The following is a 19,368-nucleotide window of genomic DNA, read 5'->3' as shown; positions in this document are numbered from 1 at the left end:
TATTTTCAAGATACAGTTTCTCTTTTTTTTTTTTTTTTTTCTCCCAAACAATTTCTTTCCTTCCCCTTCCCACTACAAACAGAGATTACCTACCAGCACACCTCCTGATCACACTGGTCATGTTTTAACCTGCCACTGCCTGCTCCGGGAGCACTGACAATGTAAACACTCAGGACATAGCTGATGCCTTTGAAAGGGGACACTGACACGATGTCTATCAGGAGAACCCTCGAGCCCATCCTTCTGCCTGCCACAGCAGATTTATCCCTGGCCTGCCACTCCAAGCGGGCTGTGGGTCGAAACAGAGAGCCCACCGGGGAATCAGAGCTCTTGTGAAGGGGATGGCAGCTTTGCAGGGCTGAGGGATCTGGTTTGTGCTGTGTGAGCAGCCTGTGTCAGCACCACCTCCCTCTGAAATGTGTGGGTTGTCACAGTTTCAGATGTCACAGCCCAACAGATGAATAAGCAGAGCACAGAGACCATAAAGCGGCATTCCATACCTGGGAGAAACCCGGATAACCACCCACAGCAAGGGCTCTCCCACTTCACAGAGTATGACAGGATGGAAGCTGAGCTTTTGTGCTTAGCAGTAATGAAAGCTGATGTCAGCTTTCACAGAGGGAAAAATTCAGATCTTAGACTTGTGTCTGCTAGATGTCAAGGCCATGGAACTCTGTGCATTTTTGCAGACACGGTATTGCCCGTGAAGCTGTTCACACTGTCTGTGCATGTAAGAGAATGTACATTTGGAGAGGGATGACAAACATGCTGCAATCTTGAATCCAATTCCCACAATTTTTAGGGTTTAAGTGATCCAAACCTTATGCTCCATGTTTCTAATGGGCTTCTGCCATTCAGAAAAAGCAGGTTGCTTTTCCCAGAGGCCAGAAGGCATTTTGGAAGTGCTGTGCAGCTCTCAGAAGAACTTCAGGCTCCAAAACTGCAAAATTCTTTGGGTACTCAAATGCAATTATGTGAAGCAAGTATAAGGAAAGCATGAAAGACACAAAGGAACGTGTCCTGATCTCCTTGCTGGGAGCAGGAAACAAGACTTTGAGCAGATGCAGAGCTGACCCTCTTGTGGTGGGTGGTGTCGGCATGCCAGCAGTGGCACAGCTTTAGCAGTGGTTCACTGTGCACAGCGTGCAACTGGCTCTCACAGGAGGGGACAGAAAGTTCCATATGCCTATTTATTTGGCTATTTGAGAGGCAATATTGATGGCAAGTGAGCTACTGTCCCACCTTTCAAACACTTCTTGCGTTTTTAAAGCATTTGGGCAGGATTTTATTTGCTGCCTAACTTGAGGACTTCATAAACCTGCTGGTGTGTGTGTGTGGACAGCACAAGATTAAATGCAAACCCCCATCCTCACACCAGCAATGTCTGTTTGTTCTGCTGCACTGAGCCAGGCTGCATTTCTTCTCCTGCTCCTCCAGCCCAGGCTGTTCCCACAGGGCAGCAGGACAAACCTCCGTTTTCCTGCACTATCTGACCAGGAGGAGGGATGGGGCAGCTAGGCTGTGAGTCTGCCTAGGGATTCGCTTGTGGGCTCTATGGTGAACACTGTGGTGGGTCCTGGACAGTGCAGTTCTGATGGAGGTACTGTGTCCTTTAAGAAGCCCAGTGCTGTGTTTTTCAGTGCTGTGTCACTTGGAACTGCCAGGTGCCAAGCAGCAGGGTTAGGAGAATGAGCAGCGGCTTCCATGGAGGCAGCAGTGAGCGATTACCGGGAGCATGGTGTGGGAAGTGTAAAACAAACACACTGCAGGTTTGGGAAGCTTCTTCACATACCCTGTCTGGCTGATAGCAGTGCAGCCCAGCAAAAAGCACATTAACAGCTCCATGTTGTAGGAAAACAGTGGTGCAGGCTGGTGATAGCAGGGAGCTCGGTGAGACCAAGCTGCCTCTCTGTTTTTCTCCTGCAATTTCCCCCTCCTCCACCACTCGTTTCACTCACTGTCATCAGCGCGCCATGCTGAGGAGTGCATTGAAAATGCCACCCAGAAGGTTCAGAAGTCAGCATATCAAAGGGAGAGGAGGTTCTCCTCCCACCCCAGGTCCCTCCAGCTCAGAATGTTACAGCTATCCAAGTAAAAACGGCAGTGAAATCCGAGGCGTGGAGACTGTGTGCACACATCAAACCCCATCATTCCTCCAATCATTCCCTTGCCCATTCATCACTGGCTATACAGGCAGGGAGCCAGACACGGTGGCACCACCACTTCTGCTTATGTAGGCTCTAAATCAGTAAAGACATATTTCTCCTTTTGACTGGTCTCAGCCTGTGCTTTCACCGGGATTTCCAGGAATATCTTTTATTGTTTAAAGCAGAGGTGTTATATCAGACCCAATTATGACTTTCATTTCCTTAATAAGACAGATGTATAGCTGGCACAAGGGTTTAATGGTTTCTCTGGGACATTTTATCCTGCTAGTTCTGTAGCAAGATGAGCTCAAAACTTAGACTTGGCTGTTGTTTCTTCCATCTTACTTAACAAGTCTTGCTTTGACCGGTGTTAATTTTTCTAGCTCTCACTTTCATGTATGTGGTCCTCCTTTCTTTCCAGGGGGGAGAGGAGAAGGATAGGGTGTGGCATAAATCTTGCCTTGCAGCACATGCCAGGCCTGGAAAAGCACTTAGAGAGCACAAGTCCCTTGCCTTTGCAGCTGTTACCTTGGTGCACAGGTCAGTTTTGAGTTCAACAGCCTCTGACCTGCAGCTGCATGCTCTCCCTAGACTTTGCTTCCCATGAGACATCACCTCAGATGTGAGTTCATCAGAAGCCAAATTTCTGTTTGTTTTTTAGATGCTGAGAAGCATGTATCTTTGATGGAACCCCAAAGGCCAGAAGGGTTTTCCAAGAAGCTTGTTTTAAGTTCACCTCTCTTTCCCTGTACTTACAGTTCATGTTAAATTTGATATACAATTTTAACATTACTCAGACAATCACAGCCTAATCTAAATGCTTCCAGTAGAAGCAATGATCACAGCCACAGCACTGGGCACTGGCAGTAGTATGTATTTGTATACAGTATTTGTACCTATTTGCAGTGAGGGCCTGTGGTTCAAACTATGGCTTTTTTTTTTTTGCTGTTTCAAACTATGGCTCTTTTATCCTCAGGTTTCATACTAGGTTACAGCAGCAACACATTAAAACAGGCCTGGCACTGAGAATGACATATTAACCTAAGGCATTAATAAAGGTGGTGACTTCAGCCCTGTTCAGCCACATTTATTCAAGCAGTTCCTGAAATCCATTTTTACAAAACACTGTCAGGATGCTTGTAGTGTGAGACCTTATATAAAAAAAAATAAAAATATTTTGAGTGTGTTGAGTGACTACATCATCTTTTGTCTGCCATGCTAAAATAGTCAACTTTGCAACACAGAACAGCTAGAACCCTGTTTCAGCTCGGTGAAATTTTTCTTTTAAAAAATATTCTCTCTGCCACCATGGTTCTCCAGTGATACTTTATTTATCCTACATACACACAGGAAAAACCCAACCTCAATCCAAACACCTTCTGCCACTAACAAAAGCTTGGTCCATTGCTTTCTTTGTAAGTAGCAGATAGCATTGCCAAATAACTAAAATCTTTATAGATGGATGCCTAGTGTTAGGCTCTAATTCAGTATTTTTGAGTAGTCCTAATGTAGCATAAACTCAGCCAGTAGCAAGAAGAAATCATGGCAATGTTTTTCAAACTGATATTTAATGAAAGACTAAGTAAGTGTGAACAAATATTGACTACTTTTTGGAGCTCTTCTCTCAATCCAAAGAACTTTTTAAAATTAAATAAACCAACAAAGTAGTACATAACTCTTCTGCTGGAAGTCAGAATTTTATGAGGTTTCGCTGCCTTAATGCCTTGCTAGTAAACAGTGAAGTATTTACATACTACTCTCCAAAGGCCTGACTCTGCAGCCCATCTGTGCAGAATTTCACAGGCCTGAAGGGAACAGCTTACATGAGTGAAGGCTTTCTCTGAGCATGCATTCGTGTAAGTATCTGCTGTTGGTGGAATTAAGAGTGCATCTGTGCACCGATCTGGATCTTCAACACAGAACACCACGATTATAAATTCTTCTGCAAGCCTGACTCAATGCTGACTGCCACAATTCCTGCCGATGCCAAGAGTTTATTATGGAAGAATTTACACTTAGGAATATACTTCTATAAAATTTATTCTGAACACCCAGACAAAAATAGTTTTACCAGCTTTCAGAAAGTGATGTTTAAACAAACAATAATGCTAAAACCTTGCCTCAGCATCTACTAAGTTAATACATGCCCATTTGCTCTCGAATAATTTTTTTTAAAAACCTGTGTGAGTTCTTACTCTACTTTCTTTTTTTCAGCTATACTGTTCACATCAAAATACACTTAGGTGAGTCATTATTGTCTCAGTACTGGGTGATCAGGTCCTGCAAATAAGAAACACTCACAGACTTGTGACAACTTGAACTGACCAATTTGTGTGTGGAGTTATGAATGAGAGCAATGTATGTTACAGGGACTGGAGAGAGGATTCCATTTTATTATCGGGCTAAAGAAATACACAGCAAGAGTCATCCTCTGACACAACCAGCCTTGGTCCTTGAGATGATCTCTGATAGCTCAGCAGGTCCATGCTAGGACAGCATCATGCAACTATAATGCATCTTGTGTTCACTGCATGTGTGCAGCAGAAACACACAAGCATCAGCACCACTCCACACACAACCTACAGGAATGGAGATATACTGATTAATGCCAATTTTCTCTCTAATCACATGCTTTTGGATAAGGGTGCTTCAGTCTGTGCTCTATTTTTCCTAAGGCACAGGGACTAACAGCAGGAAAAGATCGGCTTAGGACTGGATTTTGTTCCCTTACCTCGATTCTTCAGTGGTGGCAGTGTAGGGTGAAGGTGCCTGTTACAGTAATCCTGGCCTGTACAACATTCAATAGATCTTCTTTGGTGTGGAATAGGAGTGTCCTGCAACAAGCAATTTAGATGGAAAGCAAGTCATTACCTGTGTTGTAAATACACACGGTCATTCTGGCACTTGAAAGATGTGCTTGCTAGCTGGACTGCAATCTGCTTCAGATTCCTAGGATGTGTGCAGCAAGTATTTCTGCCAATAAGCGTAACCAGCAATATTTCATCCAGGCAATTAAAATGTTAATTCACTCTAAACTTACTCCTGTTGGTGCCTTAATGCTGCAGAAGGGACTGACTTTCTCTAATGGTGCCAGTCATCAGTGTGAAAGTCACATACATCTATCAATTACACCAAAAATGAGTTAATACCAGTATCCAAAACAGGTTAGCCAGGAGAATACAGGAATTGCTGCGTGGACTAATTTAGCTGCAACTTCTGGTCTCTTGGGAAGCTGGATAAAATATCTCCCACTAGCCATAAGGATGTAACTATTCCTGCACTCATCGAAAACCATTTAAGGTTAATGTAAGGAAAGGCAACCACCTCAGAACCACCTTGCTCCATTTTCCACACCACTTCCATTCTTGCAGTGGTATTTGTTTTCCATCAGGTGATCGCTGCACTTGAAGGGAATATCTGGCACCAAAAATCCCAAATCAATGTGGAACTGCATGTGAGATGTAGATGTTGCTGCAGTCCATCAAATAATATCCTAACTAACTTTAGCTAGGAAAAACACCCAGAGAGATCCAGCATGGAAATTTGAGGAGTTAAAACTGCAATTCTCTAAATCCAAACTTCATCTCAGTGGGAATGTTACTAGTAGCAGCAGTGCCAAAACCAAAAACATGAATTGTTATTATTAGGAGGATCCATATATTAATCCATATTATTAGGAGTATCATCTTTTGAGGATACAAAAGCACCCCCCTCAGTAATCAATGCAGATCAGCTATCTGCCAAAGCAACAGAAATAGAAAACATGGACACAGTAATATCTGTTGACTGCACTTTAACTGGAAACTATCAAAAATTCAAGGGACACTGTGGCAGAGAATGCTTCCTCACCCGACACTGGAAGTCTGAGCCCTCTAATCCAAGACATCCCTTGGTGACTAAATGTCCACCGGACTCATCCTCTTCTACTATGGTGAAGCAGTAGCCATCAGTGCTGTGGATTGGAAAGAATGAATCAGGAAAAGGCACTGAAATATGAAAAGTGGAAGATGTGCTGTTGAATATTGTTCTGAACTTTGCTCCTTGCCAGGCAAATCGGCCATTCCCAATGGACACACTGGGGCTGCTGTGGAAGCAGCTCCTCCACACACAAAGAAGGCTCTGCCTCAGAGCTGTGCACTTACCTTTGCAACATTTCACAGCCTAAACCCCACTAACAAGCCCCCCAGCCCTCTGCCTGTGGTCATTAGTGTGTTAAGACTTTGGAAACCTACACAGTGCAAGCTTCAGTGCTTCACAGCCTCTGTCCTGAGGGCAGGAACAGGGCACCGACACCTGCACCACGGTACAGACCTGAAGAAGGAAACACTTCTGAGATGCTAAACGTAAAATATTACCAAGAGTGATTTGTGATTCCTGTTTTCACCGTATTATGAACTGCAGCACTCCTGTGTATGAGTCCTTGAGTTATCATCAACACCCTTCATAGATGTTTACTTGGGTTATGAGCCTGAAGTGATCCATAATGCTTCCGTTTACAGGAACGTGCACCAGGGAGGGCAAGCATACGAACAGATGGCTCGATGGGGCTGGTGATAAATGTCCTTCCTTGATGAAGGTCAAATGCCTGAATGCTATGGAAAGAGGGAGTGGAGGGCATGGAAAGGGTGGCTGCATTTTATTGAGACTGCTGTACCTTAAGTTCTCAGCACTCTGATGGGGAGACGTAACACGTAAGAAACAAAAACTGATGGACTTGAAGGTAGAAGATCCAAAAATAAAGAAAAAACTCTTTAATATAAGACATTTAAGTCACAGAAAAATAAAATATTCTGTTATTTGCTCAGGAAAATAACACTGGCTATTATGTGCAATGAGTATTCTTCAGAAGGGAAGAAATAAACTCAGTTAAAACAAGGAAATAAAAAGAAAAAAAGATTAGAAAACTTAAATACAGCAAAATTTCAGATGATTTGCTCCTTACTTGAATGAAACAAGAGTCTAAAGAGCCCCAGCAGCAAAGACAATGAAGATGTAGGAAACAAGAGCCACAGTTACACATTTAAGAGACAAACACAATTTGTAAGTATTAGCTACACAACCGAGAGATGCTGCACAGGATCACGTCAAACATTTTCTGTGGCATGTTTTTATATTAGTGGGGCAGGGTCTAGCCACAGTAAGCTTATTACTTCAAATAATAATATATCATGACTCCTGGATCTGAAAAGTAACCAAATGCACATTACAAATTACTTTCTTAGGGAAGCCAGCAGTGACTTCTACCCTTCTTTACATTGTACATAGGAGTGAGGCAAAGGAGACAGCAACCCTTCTGGGCAACAGCCACCTTGATGTCATTGCTTGAGCTGAATAGATAGGAACAATAGGATTGCCAAAAGAGACTGTAAGGAATCCATTAGAGAAGAATATTAGATTAGATTAGATTTTATTTGTTTGCATGGAGCCTTTGATTCAAAATAATGAGTAAGTTTAACCCAAGGGACAGAGCAACAAAACAATAAATTGCTATCAAGTGAAACACAAAAATGGACTCTACAGCTAACAGCAAAAACTCAAAACTCTTGGTTCATCAAAGAAAAACAGGGGAAGGAAAAGTCAATTTGTTTGCAAAAGGGAGAAAAAGAAACAGAAAGTCAGCCATTTCAATTCTATTTTTCTGACTTGTCTTATGGGACTCTGATTCTTAGCTCACTTACGAAAACTGAAGGCAAGCTCCTCATGCACTTTAGTCCCTCTAAAAATCTTACTCCAAATTTAAAAAGAAAAAATTAGATTGGGTAGACCAAAACAAAGAAGTGATAAAGCTCTAACAATAAGTCTAAACCATACTCTTTACAGATGTTAGAATAATGAAGGAGAAGTGAGAGAAAAAATAGCACTACTGAGCAGAATAAACACTGCTTGCTTCTACCTCTAAGAAAAAAAAATAAAACCAAACAACAAAAAGCTTTCATGCTATGTAAGAACTCATTATCTTTTTGAGAATTTCTGAGGGGCTTGGGTGAGAGGGAGAAGGAACCCTTCTGAAAAGAAAAAAGGATCTCCTACCTGCTTCCCCCCTCACCCCAACCTGTTCTCCTGGTTCACAGGATGTCAAACGGACCACACACTGCAAGAAAAAGGGCAGGGCACACCCCTGCTGTTTTATTGATTTCCCCACCTCACACCTGACTGGGGTAGAAATGAAACTTACTAATACAGCCAGTAAGAAACAAATCAGAGATGTGTGCAGAGTCTCAAATTTTATACTTACTTTGGTGACTACAGAGAAAGAAGCATCTGTACATCACTGACACTTGCAAAGCGGTATGAAAAACCTATTCTCCACTTCCTAGAAAAAAACTGTAGTATAGAACTGCTATTTTCTTAAAATCTGCAATGTGAATTCTAATTTTGTGTAATTTGATTCCAAAAATGGTGTGTACAGAAGGAATGCAGTGTGGATACAACTGGGTACACATCCACTAACCTCCTCCACTGAAGCACCATCATTACAGTATGGTGCAAGGGAGTGATTCAATTCACTTTGGATGTGATCACTAATAGAGATTTGCTGTGTCACATATTTGCCAAGAGTGAATCCTTACAGCCAAGTCAAATGCCAGGAGAATGAAGGGAGTTAACAGTGAAACACTGACAGACAGTGATATAGAAGGCGCTGCTCCAATTACAGATTACCACAAAGAAAGCAGAGATCTTAACTCAGACCTTTCCTAAATGTCACAAGAGAGGAACCAAGGCCAACAACTTTGCATCTGCTCACACAGATGTCCCCACTGGCCAGCAGCCATTTCTCACAGAAGCTGTGATTCCTCAGCTTCCCAAACCTGCCTGCTGGAGATTTCCCACCCGGCTCTGTGAGTGTGTGACACAGCCAGGGATGGCAGTACACAGCTCTGAAAAGCAACATCTTTCCCTCATTCAATGCCTATCACAAAGAGACAGGTAGCTTTCATAATTTCATGAACAGATCCCTTATCTTTAATTTATTTCAAATGAGTCCATACAAGTATTATTACTTTTTTCCACTCCTCCTCTTCACATTCCTCCTTTTGATACAAGAGCAATTTTTCACTTCCATCCAAAGAAACATGACAAGTCTCTGCACTCTTTTTAAAATGATTACTAAACTTCTTGTATAAAGGAGGAAATTTCAAAATAAACATAAACATTAAAAAATTGAAAGGCTAACATTTAAGATCTCACCTTTCCTTTATCAGAAAATGTTCAATTTGTCCCTAAAAATTAAAGTGCTTTGGCCACTGTCAAAGTCTTTTTTTTCCCACATACCAAATTACAAAGAAAATTCAAGCATATCATCTGGAGAAGAGGACAATGAAAATAACATCACTCAAGTGAATTATCAGCTTTGGTACCACTGAAAAAGCAACTTAATTATTTAATTGCTTTAGATAACCAAAGACACAGTTGGGCAGAAATACAATCTAGTAGGCAACACACAGGAACTTAAACTTTATCAGCCCAATCTTTAAAACTGTCAGCATTTATTTGTGCATGAAAATAGAGTGCGACAAGGCACCTAATTAGCCTCTGCCTTTACTGCAATCCCATTACAGTCAAAGCCAATTAATCGTAACATCGTGCTTTAAAATATGCAATTAATTATGATCAGACACAACTGTCCGTGCATTCACTCTGAACACAGAAAACTTGAAATGGAACAGCAAAACAAGGTCCCGGTTGTGTTCAAAGCAGCTTTGACCTTCTTTACTGAAAGCCTTTTATGAATTGCACAGATGTTGAGAAAGAAGAATAAAGTTTCAACATGCAGCAGTTTAACACACCCTTTGCAAGCAGAGGACTGTGGGCCTTCTCCAAAGGTTTCATCTGTCAGGGCCTTGAGTGCACTAATATTTTTTAACTGCTCACAGTGGCCCCACTTGTGACCCCTCTTTCCCCCTACCCAGGAGCCCTGAGCAGAGGTACAGGAGTGCCTGTCTCCACCATGGGAAGGGCTGGGCTATTGAAGGAGCTGTCACTGCCTGTTGTGTTCACATATCCATGGGGAAATGGGGTCCTGGTGAGTGAGGATATCAGCCTCAGCCCCTGCCTTGGTCTCCTTTTGCTACACTTTGGCATTAACCCTCCCTCAATGAGCTCACCCTGCAATGGGTCTTCCAAAACTTCACTGTGCTCAGGGACTGCTCAATTTTTTAAAGCATACTCTAACTAGAGCTATGGCTTTCTGCTTAGACAGAAAAGCATTCTGCCTTTTATGCTGCAGTGTTATCCTTCGCTCTCCCAAGTATTGTTGGACTTAAACTGCAGAACTATAAAGAAAAGGAAATTCTGTATAGGAACACAGCAGGCTGTTGGGAGGATTTGATATAGATGTGGTTAAAGAATGTTGGCTTTTAAATTTCTACAAATACAATTATGGAGAGGATTTTAAATGGCCACCAGATGTCCTCATTTTTATATAAACATTCAGACCCCTGGTACTATGAGCCAGATATATACTTTAAAGCTCAATACCTGTGGTAGCAGATAGAAATCTTCATGTGAGATGAGAGACTGTTTTTTAGGAGAAAATTTTAATGGTGATTGCAATAAGAATAGCTATTCTATTCTGAGAGTTTTAGTTTAAACACAGCAGGAAATGCTTTTGCATTGAACTTTCAGAGGTTCTCGCTCCCGGGCTCATAAAATGCTTCACTGCTTTAGTGTCCTGGTAAGGACAGTGGCTGATGCTCTCCAGAGCTCAAGCCCTGGCTGTGGATGTACTCAGTGAATTTCCTGGGTGTCAGAGCATTGCCAGGCCCTTGGGTGCTCCAGAATACACTGGCTCATTCCTGTAGGGCTGGCAGGTCCAAACTCTGAAGGTCCAAGCACAGCCTAAAGCTTAAGAGATTGATAGAGCTGACAAGAGGTTTGATCTTAAAATTTTTCTTAAAAAATTTAAAATGCTTTTAGTGGCTGCATCTGTGGCAAGCAGATAATTAATGCAATAACTTTTAACCTGAAGCGTTTAATTTATTCTTCAGACAAATACTGCAATTGATACTTCTTGATCTTCCAAACGGGGAAGCTTCCTTTATAGTGACACTCAGTGATTCCCTGAGTGCTTTAAAATTGTGCCAACAGTCATTCACACAGGATGAAATACAAAAGTTGCTGCCTGACTAGTAGCATGATTCCAAACCTCAGGGGAAATTTATAATCCCTGCTAACCTGGTTGGTTGTGTCAAATCTTTTGAAATTTTGTCTCTATGCAGCCAACAAAGCAGATACCTAATAACCAGCTAACCAGACACCTAATAACCTCTCTTTCCCAAGGGAAGGCTCAGGATCTTCTTTTCTCTATGATCCATAATTCCAGCTATGTAGTAGAGAACTTAAAAAGGAGTTACTACATTAACAGTTAAATAGATGCAGGGAAAACAAGGGGTGTTGAGTCCCTCACACCTCACTGCAGCTCTCACACCAAGGCAGTGGGAGCCACAGCAATGATCACTATCATGAACATGATTGCTGCTGACAAGCCAGGAAGGCAGTGCATTTAAATTAATTTAATTTGTTTTACATTACTCCAAACTCCTTAGCAATTTTTCACTTATGCTGTTGCTCACTGGGCAAGTGGCAAGGTGGGTACTGCTCAGGTGACAGCAACAGGGCACGAGAGGAACTGATCTAAAGCAAGTCTCCTGACTGCTCCAGGAAACTCCTGACTGGACAGAAAAGTGATAGATTTGATATATATATATTATATATATATTTGATGGATAAATTCCAGCTTCAATTATTATTTTGATGTCTAGACTGGAAAAAATCATTCTGGCAATAAAGCAGAACATTCAAGCCTGAAGTCTTCAAGGATTATGAAGACAAAAGGAATTACAATTTTGTGTTTTATTACCACTTAACTGCCTATCCTTGGGCATTAACACCTAAAAAAAGTTTGACATTTGACACCATAAAGGAGACTGAAGAGAGTTTCTTTAAAGTACTGCAGTGAGGGAAAATGCACAACTGCATTCTAACAGGACATTCACTCACAGTTCCATAAAAAATAATTAATGCCAATGATGCCAACAAAGCAACGTGCAAAAGCAGGTTATCTCCCAGCTGGGGGATAAACCTTGTTCAGTCAGTTCCTAACACTGATCCCTTTGTGCTTCCTAATTCAAGGATTTAAAAGTCATCTGCAAATTCCCTGTTGCTGCATGTGTGAGACAGCACATGGGAAAGCTGTGGCTCTTGCTGGGCAGGAACAGGAAACAGCTGATTGATGCTGCAGGGGATCAGCAAATTGGTATCAGAGTGGGGTTTTATAGCTTTTTAAACTGACTGTCATGTGAGAGCTAACTTCTGGCTGGAACATGAGCTTGTAGGAAGAGGTTAGAAAGGGGGAATCATATTTACAGCTGTCACCAAAACTTTGATATGTTTTAGTAGGAAACTGCAGGTTGAGAAGAATAAAGTCAGGCTGCAAACCCATGCTCAAAAATCCAACAAAGCAATCAGTGCCTTCAGCAACCTTAGGCTTTCCTCATTTCTCTTTTAGATACACTGCCTTGAAGAGCTGACACAACATCAGACAATCTCACCTCAAAGAGCACTGCATCTCCAGCTGGGCTCACATCTGTGCCCTGCTTCGATGCCTCCCTGACTCCCACAGCTCCACCAGGCTGAGAGTTGGTGTCTCCAGTATCACACCGGCTCCTAGCCAAGCAGAGAAGTTTAAATCCCTCATATGGAACATGAATAGCTCAGCCCAACTCTGCTGCAGCTAAAGCAAACTGTACCTGTACCTCAAGCCAAGACAGAGGTTCATTCAACTCTCACACAACAGCAATTGTATGTGTCCAGCAAGAGCTGCTTTTGGGTAGGGGAACGGCAGCTTGGTCCCCCCCACAGGTCCCCTCAGTCACCTCTGCTTGCTTCAGCCAGGGCCAGGGCAACACAGACCAGTGCTGAGCCTTCAAGGAGATTGTGCACATCTGGACCTGCCTCTCCCTCAGGGAGCCAAAAGCTCCTGAGGAAGCAGAATCCAACCCAGGTGAGAAATCTGTACTATTCTAAGCCCAAAATTAAACAGAAGGCTACAGCTCATAGACAAAAATACTCAACACTTCACTTCAAGATAGTTTTCCTTTTAGCATAGAAACAAAAACAAAAAACCAAACCCCAAAGCCTTAAGGACCTACAAATACACCTGCTGTAGACACAAACAAAGACCAGGGTTCTTATAAATAGTATTCTATTAAGAGTGATTATGAATTTATAAGCATTTATTGACATTTCAATGTATCTCCATTAGGTCTCCTCTCATTAACTGCATGCTTCTTTAAAAACAAAGTTCAGCCTTCAGAATATGCAATTCATTAAAACAAGTATTATCTAAAATTATAAATATGCGTACGCCCTAACAAAACAAAGCAAAACAAAAACCAACAACCATGCAGCTGGTATCTAGGTAAAAATTACTTCTGATTTTTAGACACAGTGAAAACCAACTCATTTACATATCACTGCTTAAACAAAAACTGCAACACCGAATTTGGGATTGCTGAGCTGCCACGAGTTTGTTTTGCCATGTGTTATCAGCAGATATCTATCCCACAAACCTGCAGGTGTTGTTGACTGAGTCCTCAGGGCAGTGGTGGTGGCACTGGCAGGACAGCTTCTTCTGGGGAGGAGCAGGGGCCGTGCTCTCACCATCTTTTCTGGTCTCCATGCTCAGCTTGCCAGAACTTCGCAACGCCATGTTGTCTAGAAAACTGGCTATGAGAGAGGAAGAAAAAGAAACAGTTCTATGATGTATTGCAAGACCTGAAATGAAGGCTTTAAACTGCTTCTACCTATCAAAACTTAAGAAAGTTATTTGAGATGAGAGTTCACTACAGAATGTTTTTCTGTAGTTTGACATGGTCACCATGGCTGAGGCTTATTGGGCCTCGGTGGTATTAGATCAAAGGTACTGATGTTTGAGCTCTGCCACTGCCTAGAGATATATTGTGCTTTTATTATTATACATTGCACAGTACAGCTTTTCTTCTATTGCATTACACAGGTCAAATCCTTGCTTACACCTCTGAGTTTTCTTTATCTCCACAGCACTCGGCACAGATCTACATTCACTGAACCCCATAAAAATCAGTGGGATTTATGGTACTCCAGGCAGAACAGAACATGAGCACACAATTCAACAAAGTCTTAACTGAAACTGATGTTCTTTCAAATTCAACAGCACGTTCTGTCACTGAATTGCAAAAGCCCTGCTTGGTAAACAAGGGAAAGAGCTCACTTCTGTAAAAGAAAAGTCTATAAACAAAGTAAAAGAGAAGAATGTGGTTTCGGATGAACAATGCTGAAATATATGGAGGTGATTATTTCTAAAAATATCAGAGTACTAAATCTCCATGGAGCTGGTGGAGTACAGCTGGAGATGTTGGTGACAGGCTAGGAGATGTTTAAGCACCCTCCTTCCTCCAGCTCTACTCATAAATATCAACTTTCAGTCCTTGTGAAAATTTTAAGCCTCAAAGACAAAAATGAGATTAGCATGAAAAGCTTCAACTGGCAATTCCTCTGTCTCCTTTTGGTTCCCTGTAAGAAATCTTACCAAAGGGTCACTTATAAGCAGCAGTCTCCAACAGAGTAGCTGAAGAGCTGGCTTCAAGTGCTTGATTTAATGTTAAGTCTTTATAAACAACTGGTATTATAATTACTTTGATTGCTCTTCACTCTAAGATTTTTCCAAATCACCATAATTAGGATTAATTTATTGTGGAGCTGATAAATAATTATATCTTTTTTAGCTCCCTATGGAGAGATAGGGTGGGCAAACAGGCAGAGGGGATGGGGACAAGCAGCTGCACTTCAGGGCTTGGACTGCAATCAACAACTGAGGTGATGAGAGTGAGGCTGAAGGACTCTGAAGCAGTGGAGGAAGCACAGGGCTCTTCTACCAGTCCTTGCCCTTAGGAGGACTGAAAAGGCTCAGTCTGGGCTCCTGGGAACATGGGACCAGACAGGGCACACCATGCCTCCAGCTGCATATCCCTCCTCTCCTGTGCCAGCTCTGGTAGCACAGGACAGGCACTGGGACCAGCAATTGGCTGACAGGCTTTTGTTTTCTGCAGTGTAACTTGAGAGAATGCAGCTTATCCCCAGCAAAGTCAGGAAAAAGCTGCAACCTGTTAGCTCTGGGAGAAGTAGGGCTTTGCACATAAGAACACTGCATTTAGAGAAGCACTAGCCTTTTTAACACCACAGCTCTTCCACTCCTTGCACATTCCTTGCACAAGACATATATCAATAATATCAGGGTGATACACATGAAAGAGAATCGTTCACCATGCCAGACTAATGCTCCTATGAATCAGAAACTCATACAGCTTGGCCTTTGCTCAGTACCTCTGTATGCCACTGAAACCTGGCCTCTTGATCAGCTCACCTCTTTGTAAAGTCAAACCAGATCACCAGTTACAAAACATATACAAACCATGGGCTCATAAGCCTTGTGCCCAGCATTAAGATATAAACTGGATTCACGACACAACTGGCTGTCAGCCCCACACTGTTTTCAGTAAGATCTGGCAAAATCAGAACCGAATGCATGAGTTCACTCAAGGTGAATTGTGTGTATGTGTTGCTGTGTACTCACAGCTGTACCTTAAGATGAAGTAGATGCTTAAATTAAGGGAAAAACAATGCACTGTTGTTTGTTTCTCCTAATATGATTAGGGAGCCTGTGCATAACAAATTAATATCAAAAGATATTTGCTCTCTGGGTCACAGGATTAGGGATTACCTAAATTCCCTTTCAAACAGCCATTTTTTTCAGTATTACTTTGTTACCATTGCATGGGGAATGTCCATATTAATATTTCTGTCAAGGATTTTCAGACTTCAAGCTCATGAGGCAACCAAGTGAACTTCTAGCTCACAAGTGTAATAGTTTACTCTGTCATTTCCACAGTTCTTTCTACAAGCTACCTGCAGTTTTAGCAGAGATCTTTCTCCAACAGGGAGTGGAAAGGCAAAAGCTTCTTACACCTAGCACAAAAAAAGGGGGAAGGTTTAATTACACATTTGATGGTGCCTGAATATGTTAAATTTAGGCAGCTAAATGCCATCCTCATAATAAATACAACCACAGATCATTCACTTTTCCAACAAGCATAAAAGAAGTCATACCTAAACATAATCTGTGGCCATCACTCACCAGTGATGTGATCTTGAACAGCTTCTGCAAAACTTGCCATAAACAACAGCTTCCACCCCTAGACCTGTTGCACTCCCAGATATAATAAGACAGGCAGAAGCTGCTGAATTGGAATCAAAAATCTGAAGTACCAGCAGAGCATCAGAGGTGGCTATTTAGAGATGTATTGTGGATTTGGGAAAATTTAGGACAGATAGGATGGCATTCAAATTTACACCTTCCAAGAGTTGAAATTAGGAATGCAGCCTAGTATTTTGCTTCCACATAATGCCCAGAGCAAAACTACTGCAAAATCATACCAGTTCATGTCAAATATATTAGATCCAATAAAACAAAAATAGGCAGGAATAAGACAGTTTCAATCAAGCTCTTTTCTGTTTTCTAAAATGTAAAACTCTTCTCACTCTATTCTCTTGCTCCTTTCACACCTTCAATTCCTGGCTGATAGCTAAAATGATGGACAGATCTCTTGCCTCTGAAATTCAGGTGTCTCACCCAGCAGACAACCATGGAGCATGTAAAAACTCTTCTCCTCCCACTCAGAGCTGAGTTTCAGCAAGGACTCTTGACTTCAGCACAGACAGGTCTTCCAGCAGTCCCTTCCCTAAAGGAAACATGCAGGAAGGAACTCACAAGAGAAGTGGGAAGAAGTTTTCAGCTTGGCAACAAGTTCCTCCTGATTTCAGGTGTGAAAAGCACAGTTTGGGATGGTAAACAGCTTGTTCATCCTGCATTTGCTGCTGTTCTGTAACAAGTACATGTTGGTCATGCAGACCTGGCTCTGTCTAGGGTTTAGAAGCCCTTTGGGTTTTGAAATCTCTCCTAGAGCCCTGAAAACAAGAGATTTCAGGCTATTTAATCTTGGCTGCTTCTTTGTTGTAGCCTATTCTGTTGCTTACAGTCAGCTTCCCATCCCTCAGGAGAAATGCAAAAAACAGTGGTATCAAAAATAAGGTTATTTTAGTCTGCTGAGAAACTCACTGACTGCATCAGAGAATTTATGAAAGCTGTTGATCACCTGAAGCTCATCATCAGACTGGTACAGATTCATCAGGTTCAGCTGAGTTTCTCAGCTTAACTCTTTTTCCACTAAAATTCAGCATGTACAAATCACCATCCACCACAAGGACTGGAAGTCAGCTGCCAGGGTTTTGATGTCTCTTTGGAGTGCTACTCCTGAGAAATATTTTCCTCTCCAGGACTGGGACCACTGGAAACTGTGATGTGATGGCCTCTGTTACGAATCTCTACCTGGGAATGGGGATGTGTGCAGCATGCTACTGCTTGGTTTTTTCCATGTGTTAGTGTGTTTCTCCCTCTATGCTTTGGGGTCCTTTCCAGAAAGGAACATCTACAAAGATCCTGAATTCAGGAGAAGGAAAACAATGAAAATAAAGCGCTGTAAAAGGAAAGTCATTCTCATGGTCATACAGGATAATGTTAGTGTCTAATTTAAACCTCTACTAACCTCCAGAGTCAACAAATAAACCTTCTTAGATATAATCTTCCATCTATCAGCACTAAGATTTGCAGCAAATAACTCTGTCATGTGGCAAACCCTTTCATGGCATTTCAGGGAGTTCTGCTGTAATTTTTTACATGTGTGAGAAGCATCATAGATCCCCACTCCACAATGACAATTAAGAAACTATAAGGATGAATTCTAACTTGGTTTTAAACAGCGTGGTTGTTTGTTGGTTTGACAGGTCTTCAGGCAGTGGTACCTCACACACAAAAGGAAAATCACCCATTTAAGCTTAACACTGGCTCAAAAAAATCTGATCTAGAGAGCCAGCCTTTCAGTGTACATTCAGTCCTCAAACTCTCTGCCATGGCTGCCAATAAGTACTTCAGCCCCTGCCAACTGTAGCCATAGCTATGTGATTTGGACAGAAATTTCTCCACTAGAATCTGGATAAAGCCCAGTGACTCATTTCACACTGGCCCATGGCCATTGGATGGTAATGACTTTTGGGCACTGCTCCGATTCAACACGTCTGGTAATGCAGGAGGTGAAAAGCTCTTTATTCTGTTTCTCTGTGTTCTGTGGTTTGAATTTTAAGCCATCCTGCTCCTGAAGGATGAAGAATTAGCAATAGTTATCTTAACAGATTGATTTCTGTGCCACAGCTGGGAGATTTATGTGCTGTCTATGCAGTGAAAAAAGCAAATCTGTCATGACCTTGCAGGGGTCCGTAAGGAGTAAAAGTCAGACTTGCCCCTTCCCCAGAGAGAGGCTAAGGACAAAAAAAAAGGGTTCAATACCATCCATTCACGTTTTCCCTGTCTAATAACAACATCTGGCCACCCCCTGACCGCAAGCAAGGCTTACAACTTCAGGGAAGGCACACACCAAAGAAGCTCTACACACCAAGGAACAACTTGTTTCAACATATTTCAACTGCTCCTTTAAAATGGAAATTAAGGATATTCATACAAAAGTGTCTGAACTGTAATTGAAAACAAACCCAAACAATGCAAACCTGAGAAGAAAATCAGTCAACTTGATAAAACAGTTAAGATGGAAATTTTAAACCACAAGATGATTTCATCAATGTTCTGCACTAATCTACATAGTGTGCTTTTCCTCAAAATAGACTTTTATTAAAACACAAAACTATCTTGCAACATCCTGCTGGAGCTTCCTATGCCATATCATAAACCACAGCCTGATGACTTCCCACCAGGCCAGGGTTATACCATCAACATGATTGGTTTAGGAGAAAGGGAAATAAGTTACTGCTAACTCACTGTACTTTACTGCTCCCAGATAAAAGAATTTCCATGGGATATTTTTTGGCAAATAGTCAGCAATAAAAACACAGCACACTTAAAAGACTTGAAATAAATTACACCTCTTAACTCAGCCTGATCTACTGTGTAAAATAGTCGAGAGGTAACAGTAAAACACTTTTTTATTGGTGATAAGTACATAACAGAGAAGGAAAACTGGATCATGAATTTCCCTTTGCTGGATATTCAAGGCTATCATAAAACTCAAGGAAATATCAGATGCTGAGACGTTCATATTTTTGATCCAAAACTACA

General features: G+C 41.8%; 1 protein-coding gene across 4 annotated transcripts in view; it reads right to left on the bottom strand.

The window, feature by feature from the left end:
- Nucleotides 1–19,368, bottom strand: part of BMPR1B (bone morphogenetic protein receptor type 1B) — a 241,410-nt gene that overhangs the window by 13,522 nt on the left and 208,520 nt on the right. For 3 of the 4 annotated variants that reach the window (XM_059470647.1, XM_059470648.1, XM_059470650.1), the window contains 3 exons: nt 13,718–13,874; nt 5,997–6,099; nt 4,879–4,981 (listed from right to left, as the gene is read on the bottom strand). In XM_059470647.1, the coding sequence (XP_059326630.1) occupies nt 4,879–4,981; nt 5,997–6,099; nt 13,718–13,857 (346 nt within the window). In that variant the 5' untranslated portion in view covers nt 13,858–13,874. Of the gene's footprint in view, nt 1–4,878; nt 4,982–5,996; nt 6,100–13,717; nt 13,875–16,724; nt 16,894–19,368 lie in introns of those variants that run through there. The other variant, XM_059470649.1, reaches the window with a different exon arrangement.

This window comes from Ammospiza nelsoni, chromosome 4 (genome assembly GCF_027579445.1).
Source record: "Ammospiza nelsoni isolate bAmmNel1 chromosome 4, bAmmNel1.pri, whole genome shotgun sequence".
NCBI classification, from domain to species: domain Eukaryota; kingdom Metazoa; phylum Chordata; class Aves; order Passeriformes; family Passerellidae; genus Ammospiza; species Ammospiza nelsoni.
This window is presented reverse-complemented; position numbering and strand designations above follow the sequence as displayed.